We start from the raw sequence: 19,837 nt of genomic DNA on the forward strand, positions 1-19,837 counted from the left end.
TTTTAAAAACAGTGTTAAATATCACAAGCTAATAGATTTTTTAAATCCTATTATTTTTGTTTAAAACATTTTTCCAATAAACCAATACTATCTGAAATAATTGACCGTTTTGCAGTCTGACTTTTCATGTTTGATTAGTTGTAATTAAAAAACTATCCATTATTTAGCTTTGTGCTTACTTCATTTTTTTTATCAGGCCACATCAGCTACAACATATGAGAAACCCAGCCAATTTTACCGGGACCAATTTTTCTATATATTTAGTGCAGAGTTCTTTGTAGACAGTAAAGATGATATAAAGATAATGAAGATGGAATCAAAAACTTTTCCAAAGCTCGAGGATATTTTGTAATATTTTCTTCTTACTTTTTCGAAATTATAAAAATATCTTAGACAACATGTTCAAAATTAGGACATAAGACATCTTAGATCTCAAGTTTGGATATGCACATTGTTTGAGACCTGGCATATTTACCTTCCAAAAGTATAATCACTTTCTGCTCGAAAGAAATACACATGGTTTTTGAATTGTAACTTGAATACAAAATCCTTGTTGATCTCATCTTTTTCCGATGGTGTAGAAACAGTGTATCCTAATAATGGCAAACTAGCCAATGGAAAGTCGTCTTGATGAGATTTGTAGAAGAATAAACAGAAGTTAGTAAATACAACCCAAAGCTTTTGCCAACCATTGCTGTTCTTGTATTTTCGTAAAAGAAATCCACTAAGCTGGTTCTGAAATATGTCATAAATCAGTTTTTACAAAAAACTGATTCTTTAGATAAGATTATTACAAGTTTCTTTAGATAATGTTATTATTTTAGTCTTTTAAAAGGTTGGGTATTATTGTTTAATTATATTAAAGTTTATAACTTAAAAAATTAACTTGATTAAAAATTACGTTAGGAATCTCTTAAATGTGCGTGACAGCCACGTAAAATTATTTATTGTATTTTTTAGTAAATTAAAACTAAAGCTAACTAAAATTAAAAATTAATTAATATCAAAGTATAATTTTCTTAAATTACATTGTTTAACTTTTAATTTTAAATATATGATATAATCAAGGACAGTATCCAAAAATGTTTATTGGTAACTTTAACACACCTGAAACGCTCGTAGTTGATCGCTGTAACTGATGCTTGTATTACGATGCCAACAAACATGAATTGTAGTATTGCTACGTTGCGAGGCCTTTGCACCTCCGCAACTAGTACGATCTACTTCTAATCCTATACCATCTCCCACTTCATCGGCTGAACCTAAAACTTTTGCATAAGGAATAAGTTTAGAAAAAATATTTTATCAATAAAGAAATTAAGAAAAAAAAAATTCTTTTAATACAGATATTTTTACTTTATATGTTTAACAGTTACATACTACAAGACTTTAAATTTAAATATGGCATTTTCGCATCTGACGCATCAATCTGTGTAATTGCCATGTTCAAATCTTCTATCCACCTCTCTTTTTCTTCTTCATTGTTCGCTGCAACTGTCAGTGATCTGTAAAAGAAATACATAAATGTTATATTTTTGTCCATTATATATTTTTAACACTTTGTAATTATATTTTTAATTTTAATTATAACATAGAAAAAAATAGTAGTTTTAATTTAATACAATTTTTAACTCTTAAAATATTTTATAACTTTAATATTATTTTAATAGGACTAGTTCATATTTTAAATCACAATCATATTAATGGATGTTATTAATAGCATGCATACTTCAATAAAATCAGTTAGCTAGTTGACTTTTTCAATAAAGATATGGTTTTTTAACAACTTCTTTCTAGTCACTTTTTGCATGTTATTATAGCCTTCTCAGTTATATAATGTAATTCAAAGCGTTTGATATTTACTGATTTCCTTGTCCATCAATAATAAAAGCAAAATCCGTTCCAGTCTTATTATCTGCAATTTGAATTTTCATTCCTTTTAATGGTAATTGGCCATGCACACGAAAACATTGCGTTGGTTGTTGCGTACGGAATGTATACAGTAACACGTCTGAGAACTACAAAAATAAACACGTGATATTAATTAAAATACTGTTGTACTAATTAAGGAAATAGATTTAAACGAGTAAAGATAAGTCTAACAATACGAATTTTTTGTAAAAAAAAATGGAATGAGAAATTATATTTATTCCATTACAAAGGAACATTTTTCTCTATTTGGTATTTAAATTTTGCTAAAAAAATAATATAAGATAGCATTACTATTTAAGTGTTTCTAAATCATGTTTTTAAAAATGTGTGACCACTCTATCTCAAAGACTTAACTGATCGATTCGATTTGCAATTATGCACACTTTTTTAAACAATAATAAATGAAATTAGAGCAGACTGATGAAAATATCAAACATAAAGATGAGATTGCTTATATCAGTTTGTAGCGAATTTTGATGCTAATATCATGCATTGTCTCGTCCAGATGGATACTCTGTAGTGCCTTCTGTCGCGCTGTCTCCAATATGAATTTTAAAGCGTGTAAAAAAAAAAACATAAATAAATGCCCACGTTTTGCTATACGCGCGAATCACGCGATATGCGGTTGCTTTTTCTCGTTGTGCGTGTATCTAACAGTTTGACAATTTTCAGTTTCCATTTTTTTTTTCGAATTTCTTATTCATTTTCTGGCTGTATGTATAATGAGTAAATTAGCTCCTAAATCGAGAAAGAGAAGATTGTCATCGAGGGATCGGCAGGATCAGCTTTCGAATATCGAGAAGCTTGCCCGGCTAATTAATGCTTAATCGAAAGAGAGGTTAGAGCGCCTTGTGCCTCTTCCTCATCCTCATCGGCTTCATCCACGTCCTACGTTCTCGATTATTAAAATCTATTTCTTGATATAAAATCCAATTCACAGATTGATATTAATAAGTGTACTTAATTCTGAAAAAGAATTCCAAATCTATAAAAGAAATATATACGAAATCTTATTAATGATGTGCGTGAATGACTACATTATCGACCCCGATCAAGTTTGAGGACGCAGTCAGTTCATTAAAATTTCTTAAATTTATTTTATTATTTAATAAAAAAGTAAATTTTATGAATTTTAGTGAATTTTAAATAACCTTAATAAATTTTAACGAAAAGAGAGAATTAAGAGATTTTTAGTAAAATATTTGTTTATGTTTATTTTTACATGCTTTAAAATTCCTGTTGGGGACAGCGCAACAGAACGCAATAATTGTAATTGAACTTTATTTCAGGTAAATTTGTTCAGTTTTTAAAATTTTGTGTAAATTTTATATTATTCTATATTATGCAGATAATAATGACACAAAAAATATTTAGCACTAAGTTTGCCTATATAGGTAATCTCTTAATATTTATTTTGACAATAAAAATTAGTGCTTAATAAGAGTTTGATTTAATTTTATCAAAGTTAAAAACGAGCAGAACTTATAGTGAAAAACCAGTGTTAATTTTGTTCTGTTATATTTTTAAACGCAATATTTCCATAATGATAATCTCAAGCACTAAATTTTTCAACTTTATAAACATCACTAGATGTTTCTATTTTTATAAAGTTTATGCCATTTTAATTTTTGACGAGTCCTGTGGGAATAGCAGTGATGACCGTGAATGCTGGTTTTACAAACATAATTTAGAAAAATTTAAATTATTATTTTACAACATTATTTTATATTTTTTAATAAAATTTAAATGTCAGGTAAAAAAATGTGTGCTCTTTACAATAAAATAAACACGACTTCTGTTTTTCACAAAAAAAATTCGAAAAACTAGTTTTTGTTTTGACTCATCTAGAAATATGTATCTTTTTAAAAGTATACCAGAAACTTTCTTACCAAGAAAAACATCCGTTGTTGGAAACCTTTACGGCTATATTTCTGTAAGCATCCTTGTCTTATGAATCTTCGACCTCCTTGCACTAGATTATCGAAACCAGTAATATCTCTTTGCATTTCGCATAACTGCACCAAATTTTCCTATGACGATGTATAGCAAATTAAAAAAAAATTAATTAAATTCGACATCATCATACTCGACTTTACTAAATTAATTAAAAAAATGTATACTCAAAAATAAATCCTTTTCGTTTATTTTATTTACTAAAAGTTCTTATATCAAGTAATAATAATTGCAATAATTTTCTCACCGCTTGATTTATAATTGTGAGTCCCTCGAGCAGTGTCTCACCGAGTCTGTCTCTTGCTGCCAAACAATCTTCGAAATCTGTATGATCCTTTGGATAATGATCCAATAATCCTAAAAGAGTGCTACTTTGAGAAAATAAAGAATTATCGCGTATATACACCATCGTTCAAAAAATGTCAATTTACTTAAGTTTTTTTCTCGCATTTCATGAAAAAATTATTCAATAAAAATAAATTGTAGATGTTTTAAAATTCATTGTAAAGAGAAAAGATAAAATTTTGAATCTGTCTTTTAGTTTTGTTCTACGATATTTTGTTGCTGAATTACTAAAATTGAAAATCGGTATTTTTTTACTTTTCAAATTTTAAAGCTTGATGAAACATTATCGACAAAATTTAACAAAAAATTATTTTAATACCAGAACAATTTCAATCATTTTTTATTTTTTATTTTTTTACATGTTTGTTATTATTTTTAGTTTTTTAATATTTAAATAATTAATTTAATAATAAAAAACAAAAATCACCTTAATAGTTTTTGTTAATCAATCTACAAATCTGAAATTTCCGTCATTTTGACGGATTTGATTGTTTAATGATAATACAGGCTTTCTAAACTTTAAAATACTTTTTTAGAACAAATAATACGATAATTTCTCGCAATGTTATCGAACTTCTTATGTAAAAACTAATTTTTTGTAAAATGTTCTCTCTTAATTTTGAAATTAAAGTTTTAAAAAAATGTTATAATATGGTTATCTCACATTTAAAAAAAATTTTAAAGCCTTTTTTATACTTTTCATAAAACACGAGAAAATCTCACGTGCTGAAATTTTTGAGCGGTAGTATACATTATAAATTTGATAATCAATTTCAGACTACTCACTATCGATAATACTGTTATAATGCAGCAATCGTTGTAGAGGTTTCAAAAGGAATGAAGTTAATGGCAAGTAACAGTGTTTCTGTGATTCAAAATCACGGCAGAGTTGATCGAAGCGTCGCGACGTTCGTATGGAGTATTCCATTTTCTCCAATACCGGTATCAAGTTCTCCAGGTATTGGTCATAAAGAGGTAGAATGTTCAAAAGCGTGTTGTACAAAAAGTCACCGATATTATGACGGGCATTGCTCTCCCAGCGTGTCAGCCGTACCTCCATTTCCTGGAGGCAAGGTCCATGCACATCGGCGAGTAACTCGATGAGAGAGATTATTGATTCTCCTTCTAATGCCGCTTCTCTAGAAATTTCCTCGCGAAACCACTACACATAAATATAAGTCACAAAATGTATAAAATTTTTTTTGAGACGAAAATCTAAAACCTATCTCTATAGTATTTTAAAGAATTTTTCATATTTTAAATATTTCATATTTGTAAAAATTTCTAAAAAGTATCTTAAAATTTTTGCAATTTTTTATTTTTTTCAAAAATTATAAAATGGAAAATTTTAGAATTAATATCAGAATTAATATATATTAAAATTTCTAGAAAAAAATTTTTTATATTTCTTTATTTTCAGATTTTGTAAATTTTCTTTAGAATTATAAAATAAAAATGTTTTAGAATATCAAAATTTACATGTACAGATTTTCCAAGGTTGGAAAGTAACGCGTTACTTGTAACATTTCATTATCGTTACAAACGGAAAAAAATTGTAACAATATTTGTACAATAATTTTTTTTAGTAATACATAAGTAAATGATGTTATACTTCCTTGTTTGTAATATTAATGGTAATGCAATAATATATAGTCTGTTGGTAACAGTAATAGTTTGAATAGTTCTTTACTTTTATTAGTACTTTGTACAATGTTTAGCATTGCATAGATGTGTATCAATAATCCAATGTTCTTTCACTTGTTTTATATTATAAATTTAATATATACATATACATATATGGCAAACATTTCGACCTTTAATCATATCATCTTTAGTCATCATCTTCAACCATCATCTTCGTAAATAAAAATATTGGTAATACAAATAATCTACGTTGTTAATCATAACCAATAAATAAGATACAATTTGAAACTTATTGCACGCACAAATCAAATAGCTAATTATATCATAAAGTGTCAAATATAAAATTACTAAATTATTTTAAAATATAATTTGACAATTAGTGAAATCATTGGAGATGTATACCGTTTTATATTCAATAGTAATTTTGTTTTAAATCGTAATACAAGGAAAATATTTAAAAAATATATAAATAAAATAACTTTAGAAAATTGCAAACATGTAAAATGATCTATTATCAATAATTTATTTACTATTGTTTAAACTATTCAATTTGTGAAAGATTTGTAAACATTTTATTCTCATTATTAAAAATTTCGTTTTTTAGCAAATTTTATAAAAGATTATTTTATAAAGGTTGAATGTATGAGCTATGGGCTTTTTTTATTTTAATTATCTAAATAAATCATGCTACCAAATTACTTTTTTAAAGTAACGTTGCTAACTATGCAGATTTTCATATTTTTTATCGGTATTCATACAGTGCAATGTTTAGTTTCCATGAAATAAAGGAAGGTTGTTTTAAGAAGTTATACCAATATTGATATTTTTCTATTATTACAGATATTCATACATAATATTCTATTAATATAAAAAAAAGTAACGACTTGTTAATTTTTTAATAAAGATAATGCTAATATATTACTTTTATAAAATAACTGCCAATTATGCAGATTTTTGTATTTTTTTCATTACTTTGAAACAAAATTTTTTTGTAATAGGGTCTGAATATATATAATCACTGACAGATAGACATAACGGAATTCTCGTAATTAAAAAAAAATTACACAAAAGGCGCCACTAGATATTTCTCAATCATGCTCTAATAAAATGATAACAAAGTATTTTATAAGTATTTTAAAAGTAAAAAATCTTCAGATTTTTAAATATTTTTTAAAAATAATGTAATATTTCTGAAAAGTTCTAAAATCGTACAATTAGGACTTTTCTATTTTCTGGATTTATCGATAAATCCAGAGAAATAGATTGTAAATAAACATATTCCTCGGAATTTTTCATTATTTTGTCAAAACTTCTATTTAAATTTTATGATTTCTTAAGAAAATTTAACAAAATTTTTTGACAAAATTGAATTATTTTTTCAGAAGATAATTATCTTTTAATCTGGACGTATTTCAATTGGCATGTTTTTCAACTTTAAAATAAAGCACAATTTTACTTACCACATTAATAACATCCAAGTCTTTCTTATAAGTCCGTTCTGTCATGAGAAGCTCCTTGGCTATGTAATAAGCTTTATCGGTTGGCCATCTCTGGACAGAAAAATAATAATCCTTTATTGTTATTTCAATCAAAGTGTTATTGAAAACGTTGAAATGTTTAAACAGCAACAGCAATAGTCAATTCGTATATAACAAATTCGTATGCAAACCTTTGTTTTTCTGACTTCTACTTCTTCTACCTCCCCATTTCGTACATTCTTTACCGGGCTGAGATCCGGTGAATTTATGACACTTGCATTGTTCACCTCGACTCCGCCGTTTGCTGTCCGTTTATCCGACGATTCTTCAGCGGCATATACAGAATTATTGTTCTCTCGTTGATCAGATATCTCCTGCTTTTCGGCTTGGACATCTGTAAAGAAATATCAGTTAGACAATTCCAGGGGGAAAAAAAACCACTACACAGAAAATACAAAAAAAATCAAGTGTCAATAAAATATCTAAGAGAATAAATAAGATCCGAAAATCCTGTATACACATTTCATCACAATAATCTGCACCAATTTTAGCATCATTTGCAAAAATTAAAAAAAAAAGAAAGTGTTTATTTCATGCAAGCTACAACTCGGAATAAATAAATAAAAATTTTTTCTTTTCATAAAATATTCGATTATTTTGTTTTTAATAAATAGTACTATCAATCTTTAGTATTATGAGAGATATTGATACGAACTCAACGCACTACAGGAAACTTTAATTTATAAATAGTTTTCTTAATTTTCCAAAAATAAAATTAAAAAATTAAATTTTTTCCGTTTATTTTTAAAAATACGGAAAAATGATTGTTATAATAACTTAAAATGAAGTATTAGTTTTCTCAATTTTACGGAAGAAATAAAAAAAAACCTGGTTATGTAAAATTTTTTCTAAAAATACGATAAAACACAACTGTGATAATGCGTGAATAACTTTACTAATTACTTATTAGAATTCTTATATCTGAAAGAAATTGTAAAACTATTAATGTTAAAAAACAATAAAAAATAATTTTTAACAACCCGTTTTCGCAAAAATTTTCGAGACTTTTTCAGAGTTAACTATTTATATAATAATAATAAAAATAAAAATTGTAACTTATGTAAGCAATTATTTAAACAGCATACTTCCTTTTACAAAAAAGTTCCAAGAAAAAACAAAATTCTGTTCTTTTTAAAAAAGTATATGAGTAACAATAGTTTTTATTTTATTTATGTTATTTGGATCCAAAAAAACCTGTACAAATTTTTATTATTAATTATTCTTTCATAAAGTTCTCTTAAATATTATTAATATATGTTTAATATAAATACAATTATTTTTTTAAATATTGCTACAGATTTAATATTAAATATCAATAAAAGTAGTATTTTCAGTATGCATTAAATTCATTTCGATTTTTCATATATAGAAAAAAATCATGTGGTGCTAATTACAAAATCAAAGTAATCTATTTTTCATTAAAAATATTCTAAAAAATAATTTTGATTTCATTAATAAATTACAAGTTGTAACTTGCGCGAAACAGATAAATATTTTTTATAGTATTTTTTTGCATTTTATAAGAATCTCAAAAATTGCATGAACTGTTACAATGATCACCGTTAATTAAAACATTTATAGGCATGCATGCAACAGTAAATTATTTATATTTGTTTTTTTTTATTACATTTTTTTACAGAATAAATAATATTGATAGTTGATTCAAACGTAATATAAAATTTTGGAAAAATTATTCGTATATCAATAACAAAAGTTTGTAAAATTTATATATATATAATGTAAATCTATAATTAATTCTCGATGTAATAATAGAAATTAAGAAACTTGTACGTAAGAATTAATCGTTATTTTTGATTCAATAAGATTAAATTCTCAATATTTCTGTTATAAAAACTCTATTCTAAGCGTTCTTTTTTATTTTATTATCAGCAATAGTTATTTAAAGCGGCATTAAAATGGACACATATAAATATCAAAACATTTTAAATAAAGAGGCATATAACTCTGTAACATTTTGCTGTAAAAGTTCAAAAACTTTAATAGGATATTCGTGCAATATTTCTAATTTAAGAATAAAAAAAATATCTATCCTCTTTGCACAGATCATGGTACAAAGGCAATGATGCAAGTGCAAATAATGTCAAGTAAATTATTTTAATAAACAAATGAGACATCAAAGCCAGTATATGCGGTTTTATTTCTATGAAAATTCATGCTCAAGCACGTTTATAAAGTATCGTGCTTTAAACATAGACTTAGTATACTAGACTGCGCATTCCCTATCTTTTCTATTGTGAAGACATCACGTACCCAAAATAGAAAGAAATAGATGCTATTGAAGTCCTATTCTATCTTTATGTGTGGTGAAAAAAAAATGAACGATCGTCAATTGATTGTCCAGGTACGAATGATGAGGCGTAAAGCATGTTCTCTCTAATTTGGGTTTTTTGTACAAAACGCACAGTTTAGTATACTAATTTTAAGTCTACGGCTCCAAGTAGTAATCAACTAATATAAAACGCTGATTAGAAGCTAGATAAAGTTAATGTTACATTATGAATTCTTAGTAAGTAATGCTAAGAATTCATAATGTAATAACATTCTACGTTAATTCTATTAACGCAAATCACATGCGGAAATAAGGAGGATCGTGGCAAGGTCGTGCGATATTCGCGCAGCAGGCAAACGGAAATTTCTCATCAGCGAAAGAATCTCCGATCGATCTCGCGACTTCTTCCGCAAGAGGAAGACGTATAACATAATGAGGAAAACATCGGAAAGAAATGGATATAGTACGGGGAATAGAATAAGCTACTCCGCATCTCTATCTCTGCGTCAGTTAGATGACATAAAGATCATTTTTTCAATGCGGACCATGGTTGCCAAGTCTCTGGTTGTCGGCCGGAGATTCCGGCTTTTCAACTTCTCTTAAATTTTGACCATTTTTAAAGAAAGATTTTATCAGTCATGCTTTATTTCACTGGATAAAAACATGTAAGTTTATAAGTTTTAAGCAAATAAGAAAATAGACAATTTGGCAGCAGTGATTTTTCCTGACAGAAGAGTCAAATCTAACCTGCTTTATAGAGATAGCATTGTAAGAAAATTAAAAATTTGAAAAATAATCACACAAATCTCCGATGATCTTCGACAATTTTCAGCAGAACAATTATCGATTTTTAGTAGAACGCTCAAGATCTGGCAACCGTGGTGTAAAACGATAACACATTTGCATAAATCTCTGAATAGATCCTTGAAAATACAAATATTCCTTTGGCCTTTGTGTATACTTGAATTTACTTTCTTTCCAAATAAGTATAGTACCCTAATGTAGAATATGTACAGATTCTACGTTACGAATTATGCAAATGCGACAAAACAGGAATTCGTGCCGTTTCAGCGAATATCGTGAAACAATAATGGAGAGAAAGAAATCATAATATCCATTAAAACAATAAGGCACTGTAAGGGGCTTACTCACACGTAATGTCATCCGTGTCGAACGACGAATCCGGTATTGCGACAAAGAGATACGGTATGAAGAATAAAAAGGAAAAGAGAAGACAGGCCACATTGTATACGAAAAAGTAGAGAAAAACTAGAAAACTCAACATTCGATATTCGTCAAAAATTAATAGATAAAAGAGCAAGAACAGAAAGCGATATTTGCTTTCCAATCTTTGTCGGACTCGAAATTTAAATGTCAATCTGATCACACGATGGATAACGAAAGACGCAAACGGTGGGAGAACAAATATTCAATAAAAAAGAGAAGAGAAAACGAAACGTATTCATCTTAAAAATCAAAGTGAAATTACTGATTCGATATGTGACTTTGTATATAATTTATTGTTATCATAATTAATGTATCAATAATCAATGTACAATAGATTTCCTACGCTTGGAGTACCACTCTTCGTCCTTTGGACGTCGGTAATTCCCCCATATTTTTCCATCGAATTGTGCCTCGATCTATATCATTCGAACACAATCGGTCGATATATCGAACGATTGGCGAGACGGCGCATCTCAACCGGGGGAATCACCGCGTAAAACAGATATATTTTTTATGCGTGTATATATATATATATTTATTTATATATTTATTTATATATATATCGTTAACAAGTACGGTATATCGATAAATGATCAAAAAGTGTTACACAAATTACAAACTGGGAATGACAAGGGGAGGAAGTTTTACGCCAACACGACGGACACCTTGATGTATTCTGCTCTAATTATCTTGTCTACCGCTTTTTATTTCCTAAATCGGGCCCTAATTGTATGTAATTTTATATATCTACGTATGCATATGCGTGTGTGCGTGTGTGCGTATACAGAGTGTCCCATCGCTACCGATTATCGCCTTAGATAAAGATATCGTAGGGCTAAGTGAGAAGAACGGCAAAGGGTATGTAATTATATCACAACCATCGATATAAACTTTAAAGAGTTTTTTAATTCTCAAAACGGACAAAATGAAAGAAAAAGAAAACAAAAATTGATGAATTTTCCCCCTCTTTTAGCGCTTTTTATTTTGTTAAAAGACAAATTTTAGGTCAACAAAAAAGATTTTTATAGCTGAGCTATATAAATGGTACAAATAAAAAGATATCTACAACTAGGAGGACACCCAGTAGTGATACGGCATTCTGTACACGAACGTTGTATATTTTGTACGCTCACAAATTGAAGTAAAAGTCAGTTGACACGCGAGTAACGTCGTCTTTGCAGACCAGAAACGGAAGATGAGCGAGCTCGAAATTACATTACGTTGGACGACAATAACATGTGATTACCGATCGATGATTCTCTCAAGGACTCCTTTATTAGCTAGTCTCATAAGACATTGAAAGAGACGAAGCATATTTAATAGTAAAAAAGTGATGTCAAAATTAGCGAAATATAAACTGGAAGACAAATAATAGCTTCAACAAGAAAACACTACAAGTAATGTACATGTAAATTAACATTTCGCAATCTTATTGGGCTTCATATCATTATTACAATTAAGTCTTATGAAAATGTTTGACACTAGTAATCGAGGTGTAAAAAGTCCAATATTTATGTTATAATTTGAGATGGCATAGCAAAAGTTGTTGGCTTAATATATAAAAATTGAGTTATCCCTCATAAAGCTTAAAGCCAAATAACAATTTGGACATGCGATAGATATTCTCAATAAATATTCGAATCAGAATGGAAAGAGGTTCAGAACAGATAGTGAACGCCTTAATGTCGTTATAAATCTACAATTGGCCAAATTTATCTCAAAATATGTGAAAATTGGACCATATTAATGCTCATAACTAAAAAAGTAAGTGCATTATATTTGAATGCGGTAGAATTTTTTGAATACAAAAAAACTATATTTCAGTAAAAAATAAGCACGCGCACTTATACACTGACACACACACACACACACACACACACACACACACACACACACTCTCTCTCTCTCTCTCTCTCTCTCTCTCTCTCTCTCTCTCTGACAGATCATTTAGAAAATATTTGGCATTATCTTGAAAGTTTTTTCCGTGGTTATAACAAAATTCATTCTATAGATAGTTAGAGGTATTAATACTTTGTTGAATCCGCAAAAAATCTACTTTAAAGAATATTTTAGAAATATCGAACCAATAAATTAAGAGAGACACAATTTTTGGAATCTTATTTTAACTTAAAAAAACTGTCATTTTGCCAATTTTCAATTTTAATATTTAATTTAATTCTAGTTTAATTAATATAAACTCATAAATTAAAACATTTTTTTATAATTTAGATCATTTATAAATCAGTGGCTCTCAATTACTTTAGTATAGAAAAAATTTTCGATTTAATATCATCTATACATCATTTAGTAGATAATCTTTGATAATAAAATACTATCATATATAATCTATAAATATCAATACTAAGTAGTATTTCTATATGAAAGTAATTGCTTCTATGCTTTTTTCTAAAAAATTCTTGAAAATAAGCTTTTCTTGGACTCAACAAAGTAGAATATCCTTTTAATACAAACCTTTCAACGCCAATTCAATGTATGAACAATTCCCCCCAAAATAAAACAAAATTTTTCTCGATTTATCTACGTTATTTATAAATAGTCAAAAGTGATTAAACAAAATTTATTTCTGTTTTTGTATTTTAAATGTCAACATATAATTTAAATAATATTCGAATATTTAAATGTATTTAAATGTCGAATATGTAAATTTATAGATTTAACGTTTTTGGCGTTATAAATTCCCTGTAGTTTGCGAAAAAAATGGATTGGATCGCACTTACATTGAATTTTTCAATCTCAGAGCAAACCTAAATACACGTTATTATTTTTATTATTATTACTATTATTATGATTATCATCGTCATCATCATCATCATTATCAACCCTGTATTGTATAACTTATCTCGATACCAGTCATCTTTAAAAATAAAGAAAAGAAAATTTAATTTATAAAAAAATTTGTTGTTTCTTGTAACAAGATATTGATAATCGAATATTTTTTTATGTTATATTTATTCGGATTTTTGTATATGCCTACAACATGACGCAATAGAGGGTCAAATATTCATAACATGTATCTATTCCAAGTTTCTCTGTAATTGATTACTCGATACATAACAGTCGTTCACCTGTCATGCTTGGGTTATATTTATATATTGATCCCCTGAACCACTATCGAGATATAATATTGAGAAGTACAGAGGACGATTTTTTAGAATTCACAGTAAAAACAAAGAGGACATGGACTAATATCCATCAATTATAAATTTCTCATCCCAGGTATCAAGCATTATTGCTAAATTCGTGAATATTTGTATAGTAAACGTTAACCTATGTATCTTGATTTATTGGAAGATTTATAGAAGAAAAAAGCTTATTCAAACACTAGAGAAAATTTAAACAATTTCAGTTTTTAGCACCACAATAAGAAGTGTTCAGCATTTTTGGTCCTTATCGTTAACAATCGTTTTAAAGATTTTAAAAATAGACAAAATTGAGAAACTTTGTCCATTAAAATGATATAATATTTGAAATATATGAATTTATATCTATCCCATAACAAGAGATCCATTTGATTGAATAAAAAACAAACAAAATTTTTGTTGAATTATATACTTAATTAAATTCATAATTTGTTTATTATCAAAAAAATTAACAAAAATTAACAAAATTCTATTATTAAGTAAAACGTAACAATAATCAAATTTTTTACTTGCACGCATTTGTTTATTAAAAAAAAGTTATAATATCAATGACAAACGTGTCTCTATTTTAAATAATTATATTTGTCATCATAACATCATGCATTATGATATCGCCTCTAGAGGACGAGCAATTCCTTGTAAGAACGCGTGGCGCATTAATGCCGCGTGAGGCTCAACATTTTGCAAAGATGAAATATCTACAGTTGAGTCGACCAGAGTTAATGGTTTCTTAACTTGGCTTTAGAGTTTTAATCAACTTTAGTTGATTCTTTGATTAATTTGCTTTTCTTTATTTTCAAATTCGAAACTGGCAACAAAACATTTAATTAAAAAATTTAATAATATTGACACACACACACAAATTTTATTTAATAAATAAAATTTAAATAAGATATGAACCAAAATTTTAATTTTATACAATTAACAATTCATGAATTAATTTTTCCAACTAGTTTTATTGCGTCGATCAAAGCTTGCCCATATTCAAACAAGAGATTTAGTTGATTTATTTAAGTTATTCAATCAAATAGGTTTCTCGATACAGATATATCTTCTTTTATTGGAAAATGATATAAGCTCCGAATAAATTGAGGAGGAATGGAACTGAGGATCTCTTATGGTGTCCATACATATATACTGCTGTGAGGTAAGAATTATACTTGAATATTATAAGCATGGTGATGTGACTGAAAATGGACTTCACATAATTAATTAGGGGCATAACGAGACATTGTGACAGGTGGCAAAATACGTTCGTGATTCGTGACAGGGGCGCTACGTAATGGTTCCAAAGGTTCCTAAATAGTTAATAATTGACGTAGAAATATACATGTAGTGTGTATATATATATATATATGTGTGTGTGTGTGTGTGTGTGTGTGTGTGTGTGTGTGTGTGTGTGTGTTAGTGTATGTACTTTGTATACGTGTGATAATGGTAAATGAGATGCGGGGAGATACGTTCAGTACCACGCTGCAACTAGAGATGTGAGTTTGATCGTGTTAGCTATTTCTCCATTCGTTTCGATAATAATGAAGAACATAAATTATTTTGTTTTTATTTCGCTATCACAGCCTAACATAAAACGGTGGCAAAATGATCGAAACTTGGCATTCCAATTTTGGCATGCGGAGAGACATTGTAGTTAATCCGCGAATATTCTACCGCTTAAATTAGTCAACCTTTCGATAGGATCGTTTCAGGAATGTCCTCTCCCTTTCTCTTTCTCTCTCTCAACTTTTCGACATGCGCTATTGTGGAAGATACTTCATGTCCCTTTTAATTTTTGGGAAGCTGCTCTTTGTAAATATGTAGCGTACCATTAATGTACCATATATCGCGATCGTTCGATTATTGTAACTTTATATGTTCATATGAGTAAAATTCACATCTCTACGCACGCTCTAGGCAGGGGAAGGCAGAAACAATAAATTATATTGCACACGTACACAAACACATATACATACATACACATAGTGTTTGTCGTTGTTTCTATAAAATTAGCTAGACAATTATCTAAATGATTTTATCTTATTTTTATCTATAAATTATTAGAATATATTTTTTATCTTTATTTTAGATAAAAAATGTTTTCTTCAAATTATTATGTCTAAATTATACCTAAGTTACTTTCAATAATAATAAATATAAAGTATCACTTAAGAGGAGAAATTTTTGAGTGATAATGACAGATTCCATAGATCAAAAAACGGTAGCACAATGTAAAAATTGTTCCAAAACATGTAAGAAGTTTCAAAATTTTTACGAGAAACTTTGCTAATTATGAGTTATTATATTTTGGTTTTATTTACTTATTGATCCAAATCAAATTAATAAGTTTTTGTCAGAGTATTTTAAAGAATTTTTTTTTTAAATAACGATTTTTAGATAAAAATATAAATATATAGTTTTAACAATAAATGTTAACATTTAAATCTTAAATTGTTTGATAAACAGTGATATTATGTTAAAATTATTTAGATAAAATGATATATAATTTTATTCTTTATTCAAATAAATTTAAATTATTTAAGCACAACACTGTATGTACGTATGTATATGTATGCATGTATATAGGTGTGCATATATGTATATAACACAAACTAATTAACTAATGCAAATTTGAGGAAATAACACTTTCGAGGATAAACTGCTTAAAACTACAAAAATTAAATAATGACGAAAATTCTTTGAATAGCTAATGATCAGCTAATGATAATAACATCGCGTATATACAATCGAAATATATATTACATAAGTATAGCATATTTAGATGAAAAGTGTTGAAAATCGCGAAATTCCTTTACAACACGTTAAGACACGCGAAAATCTAATTGTAATAATCTAAAAGTGCAAAGTGCGGGCATATCGAGATTATAAACAACTTGTGAATATTTTGTGTAGGACGAAAGTTCAATATAATAGATTTTATATAGCACGGGATTATCTTTTTTTAGCTCACGAGCGATATGATGAGAATCTTTGAAATAAAACTGTGACGTGATTGTAGGAGTTAAGTGCATCTAAAGTCTAAGGAATTCTCGCTACAAATTGGGATTTACGAAGCAAAAAACATGCTAATAAAGAAAGAAGCTAAATAATAAAAGTCCAACTCAAACAAAAAGAAATCACGAGAGGGGAGCATATTTGATTCACATAAACAAAACGCCTATCCTTTGTCCATTGAGAATACTGACAGGAAGAAAAAAAAAGAATTTCGTGACGCTTCTATACACACGGACTGACTGTGTGTGTATGTATGCACACACACGGTATTAATTGATGATATTAAATACGTAAATATATTGAACACTCCGTGTGTCGTTAGATGCCGAGTTCTTCTTTCTTTTAACAAAAGAGAATCCTTTTATAAGTATTTTACACTCGTAACAATGACAGAATAACGTTTTCACGGTTTCCTACCTCCCCTCCGCAAGAATCATAATTCCGTGAAAGTGCTGCATAAAAATCAAACGATCGCAAAGCGTAATGTTCTAAGAAAACTGCAAAAAGATGAAGAATAAAAGCTGGTACGCTTAAGGATTTTGGTTTTTGCATTTTCTTTTTTTTTTATATTTTCTTTTTTCTGAATAATCTTGTTTCGCGATCCTCTGATGCGTGTCTGGGCCGCACGTCTATTCGCGTGAGCCACTGTCGCGTAGCGTGGTACTTTCTTAGCCTGAACAGTGTGCGGTGTATGGCTTCCCGTTCAACGTGGGTACAGCGGTAAAAATCGATTAGTCAGGGTGCGTGGTGTTGCGTGAACCATTACGTTACGCACCTGGTTCACGCGATAATGCATGTGCCAGGCCGGCGAGTTCACGTATCCGTTAGTGTAGGTCCAGCGATTGTAATCACCACCTGTCGAAAAGCATATGTAAAGTACACCAGGCACATATGTATATGTATGTATACATGTATATGCGATAGCCTATCGTGCGAGGCCTATCACTCCATTCATGATGTGTGATTTAGGGGACCCAAACATTTGCCAATATTAAAAAGGGCTGCCAATTCAGCGCTCTTCTTTTTAATGTCAAAAATTGATTTGTTCTTTTAAGAATACTTTCACGCGTATATGTTTTGCCACTAAAAGATTACACAATTTCTTACTAAAAGATACCTAAAAATTTAGACATCTTTTAATTACCTTTTAGATAACATAGTGCTATCTGGGCAGGAAAAAACAATATAAAGGAGTGTGTCCAGTTCAGGAATGATTCGTCGTTGAAAACTGATTTCGCTAGATATTTCCAATCATTATTCTCTGAGCAATCAATATTTAAATGCCAAACAAAAGAAAACGAAATTTGATAAACGTATACAAATCACAGAGTAAAAATACATAAAACTTGAAAGTTTTTGAAGATGATTTAATCGTCTTTTATCGAAAATTTTCTGAGAAGAAAAAATTAATTCAAAATTAATGAAAGAATCTGTAAATGTAGAATTCTGTGATAGACCTAGGACACCCTGTCTGAAAATATTAGTATCGTCATTATATCAATCTTTTTCTTACATTCAGGACATTTCAGAAAATAAACTCTAAACTTTTGTAACAAATAAAATGTATATTCTTCATGTAACTCCATTTAACTTTTTTCGTAGCACTCACGTTCAATTGATGTAAACAGCGTGTCCTAGACCAAGTATGCTATCGTTAGACTCTGACGTTTATTCAAAAGGCTTTTCCCACAAGTCGATGCATCGTACAGGAACGGAAATATTTCGTGTCAATATGCAATCTCTTTGCATTCGATGCATTATGCATTCCGGACGCAACTACAACGTATTACGAGATTGGGTGAGAAATAAAGGACTTCTGTTCTAACATCGAAAAGCGCTAAAACTTTCACGTCAATGATCGTGCAAATGATATGACCAATCGCCATGAATAGAAGAATAATAATAGACGTTTTACAGAAAATAAGACTAAAGCAAGTCGACAACATACGCGCAAACATAAGTAAAGGGTGACAACAAGTGCGTCACAGAGATGATGTGCATAGGTGCGATTGAAAACTCTTTAATCAAAGTCTGCTTATAAAGGAAATCCAATATTTATCGCTAAAATCGTATGAGAGAAAGAAAAATCCTATGCCTATTAATATTCAATAAGTATCATAAATATTTTATAGTGATATTAGTGATAGACATATTTTAATGATAATTAAAAATGGTAAAGAATTCCTGAATAGATATCTAAATATTTAAACATTATTCTTTTTAAATCTTAATAAAAAGTTTTATCAAAGGCGTTATTAAGAACTAAAGAAAGGTCACAGATATTGATATAACACTTCACTTTTGGACAGTATTTTTTAAACAAAAGTTAAAAATACAATTTTGAAAACTAAATATAAACTAGAAGGTATATCTTCTATCAGATGATATAGCAGTTTTTAATATATAAATAATTTTATAATTGCTTCATATTTTGTAATAATTTTTTTCGCACCAAAATTAACCACAAATAAACGTCTGAGAGAAATTGGATTCCAAAACTGGCACAGTAAATTGACTACATTTCTATCTTTTCTTCCTGTAAAATGAGTTTTTTGTACAAAATATTTACAAATTACTGTATATGAAAATTTTAGAAGCTTTTCACTTCGATGTAAAATTTTTTTGTCGATTATACAAAAATATCTTATGTTGTTTCATAAGACGGAACATGTAACGCGATTATATATAAAAGATTAAATTAGATCAGATTTGTTTTTAACAGATTTTATATAGAAAGTTAT

At 28.4% G+C, this 19,837-nt stretch overlaps 1 protein-coding gene across 5 annotated transcripts in view; it reads right to left on the reverse strand.

Moving 5' to 3' along the window:
* The window catches only part of LOC105831644 (FERM, ARHGEF and pleckstrin domain-containing protein 1), a 55,361-nt gene that overhangs the window by 2,655 nt on the left and 32,869 nt on the right, over nucleotides 1–19,837 (reverse strand). The window contains exons 12-20 of one of the 5 annotated variants that reach the window (XM_012671901.3): nucleotides 7,544–7,746; nucleotides 7,335–7,424; nucleotides 5,017–5,392; nucleotides 4,133–4,242; nucleotides 3,822–3,962; nucleotides 1,864–2,018; nucleotides 1,381–1,505; nucleotides 1,108–1,268; nucleotides 476–735 (exon numbers count right to left, since the gene is read on the reverse strand). In XM_012671901.3, coding sequence (XP_012527355.1) covers nucleotides 476–735; nucleotides 1,108–1,268; nucleotides 1,381–1,505; nucleotides 1,864–2,018; nucleotides 3,822–3,962; nucleotides 4,133–4,242; nucleotides 5,017–5,392; nucleotides 7,335–7,424; nucleotides 7,544–7,746 — 1,621 coding nt within the window. Of the gene's footprint in view, nucleotides 1–475; nucleotides 736–1,107; nucleotides 1,269–1,380; nucleotides 1,506–1,863; nucleotides 2,019–3,821; nucleotides 3,963–4,132; nucleotides 4,243–5,016; nucleotides 5,393–7,334; nucleotides 7,425–7,543; nucleotides 7,747–17,071; nucleotides 17,952–19,837 lie in introns of those variants that run through there. The other 4 variants (XR_003626347.2, XM_036285073.1, XM_012671904.3 and 1 more) reach the window with 4 other exon arrangements.

The sequence above is a fragment of the Monomorium pharaonis genome, chromosome 3, assembly GCF_013373865.1.
Source record: "Monomorium pharaonis isolate MP-MQ-018 chromosome 3, ASM1337386v2, whole genome shotgun sequence".
NCBI classification, from domain to species: domain Eukaryota; kingdom Metazoa; phylum Arthropoda; class Insecta; order Hymenoptera; family Formicidae; genus Monomorium; species Monomorium pharaonis.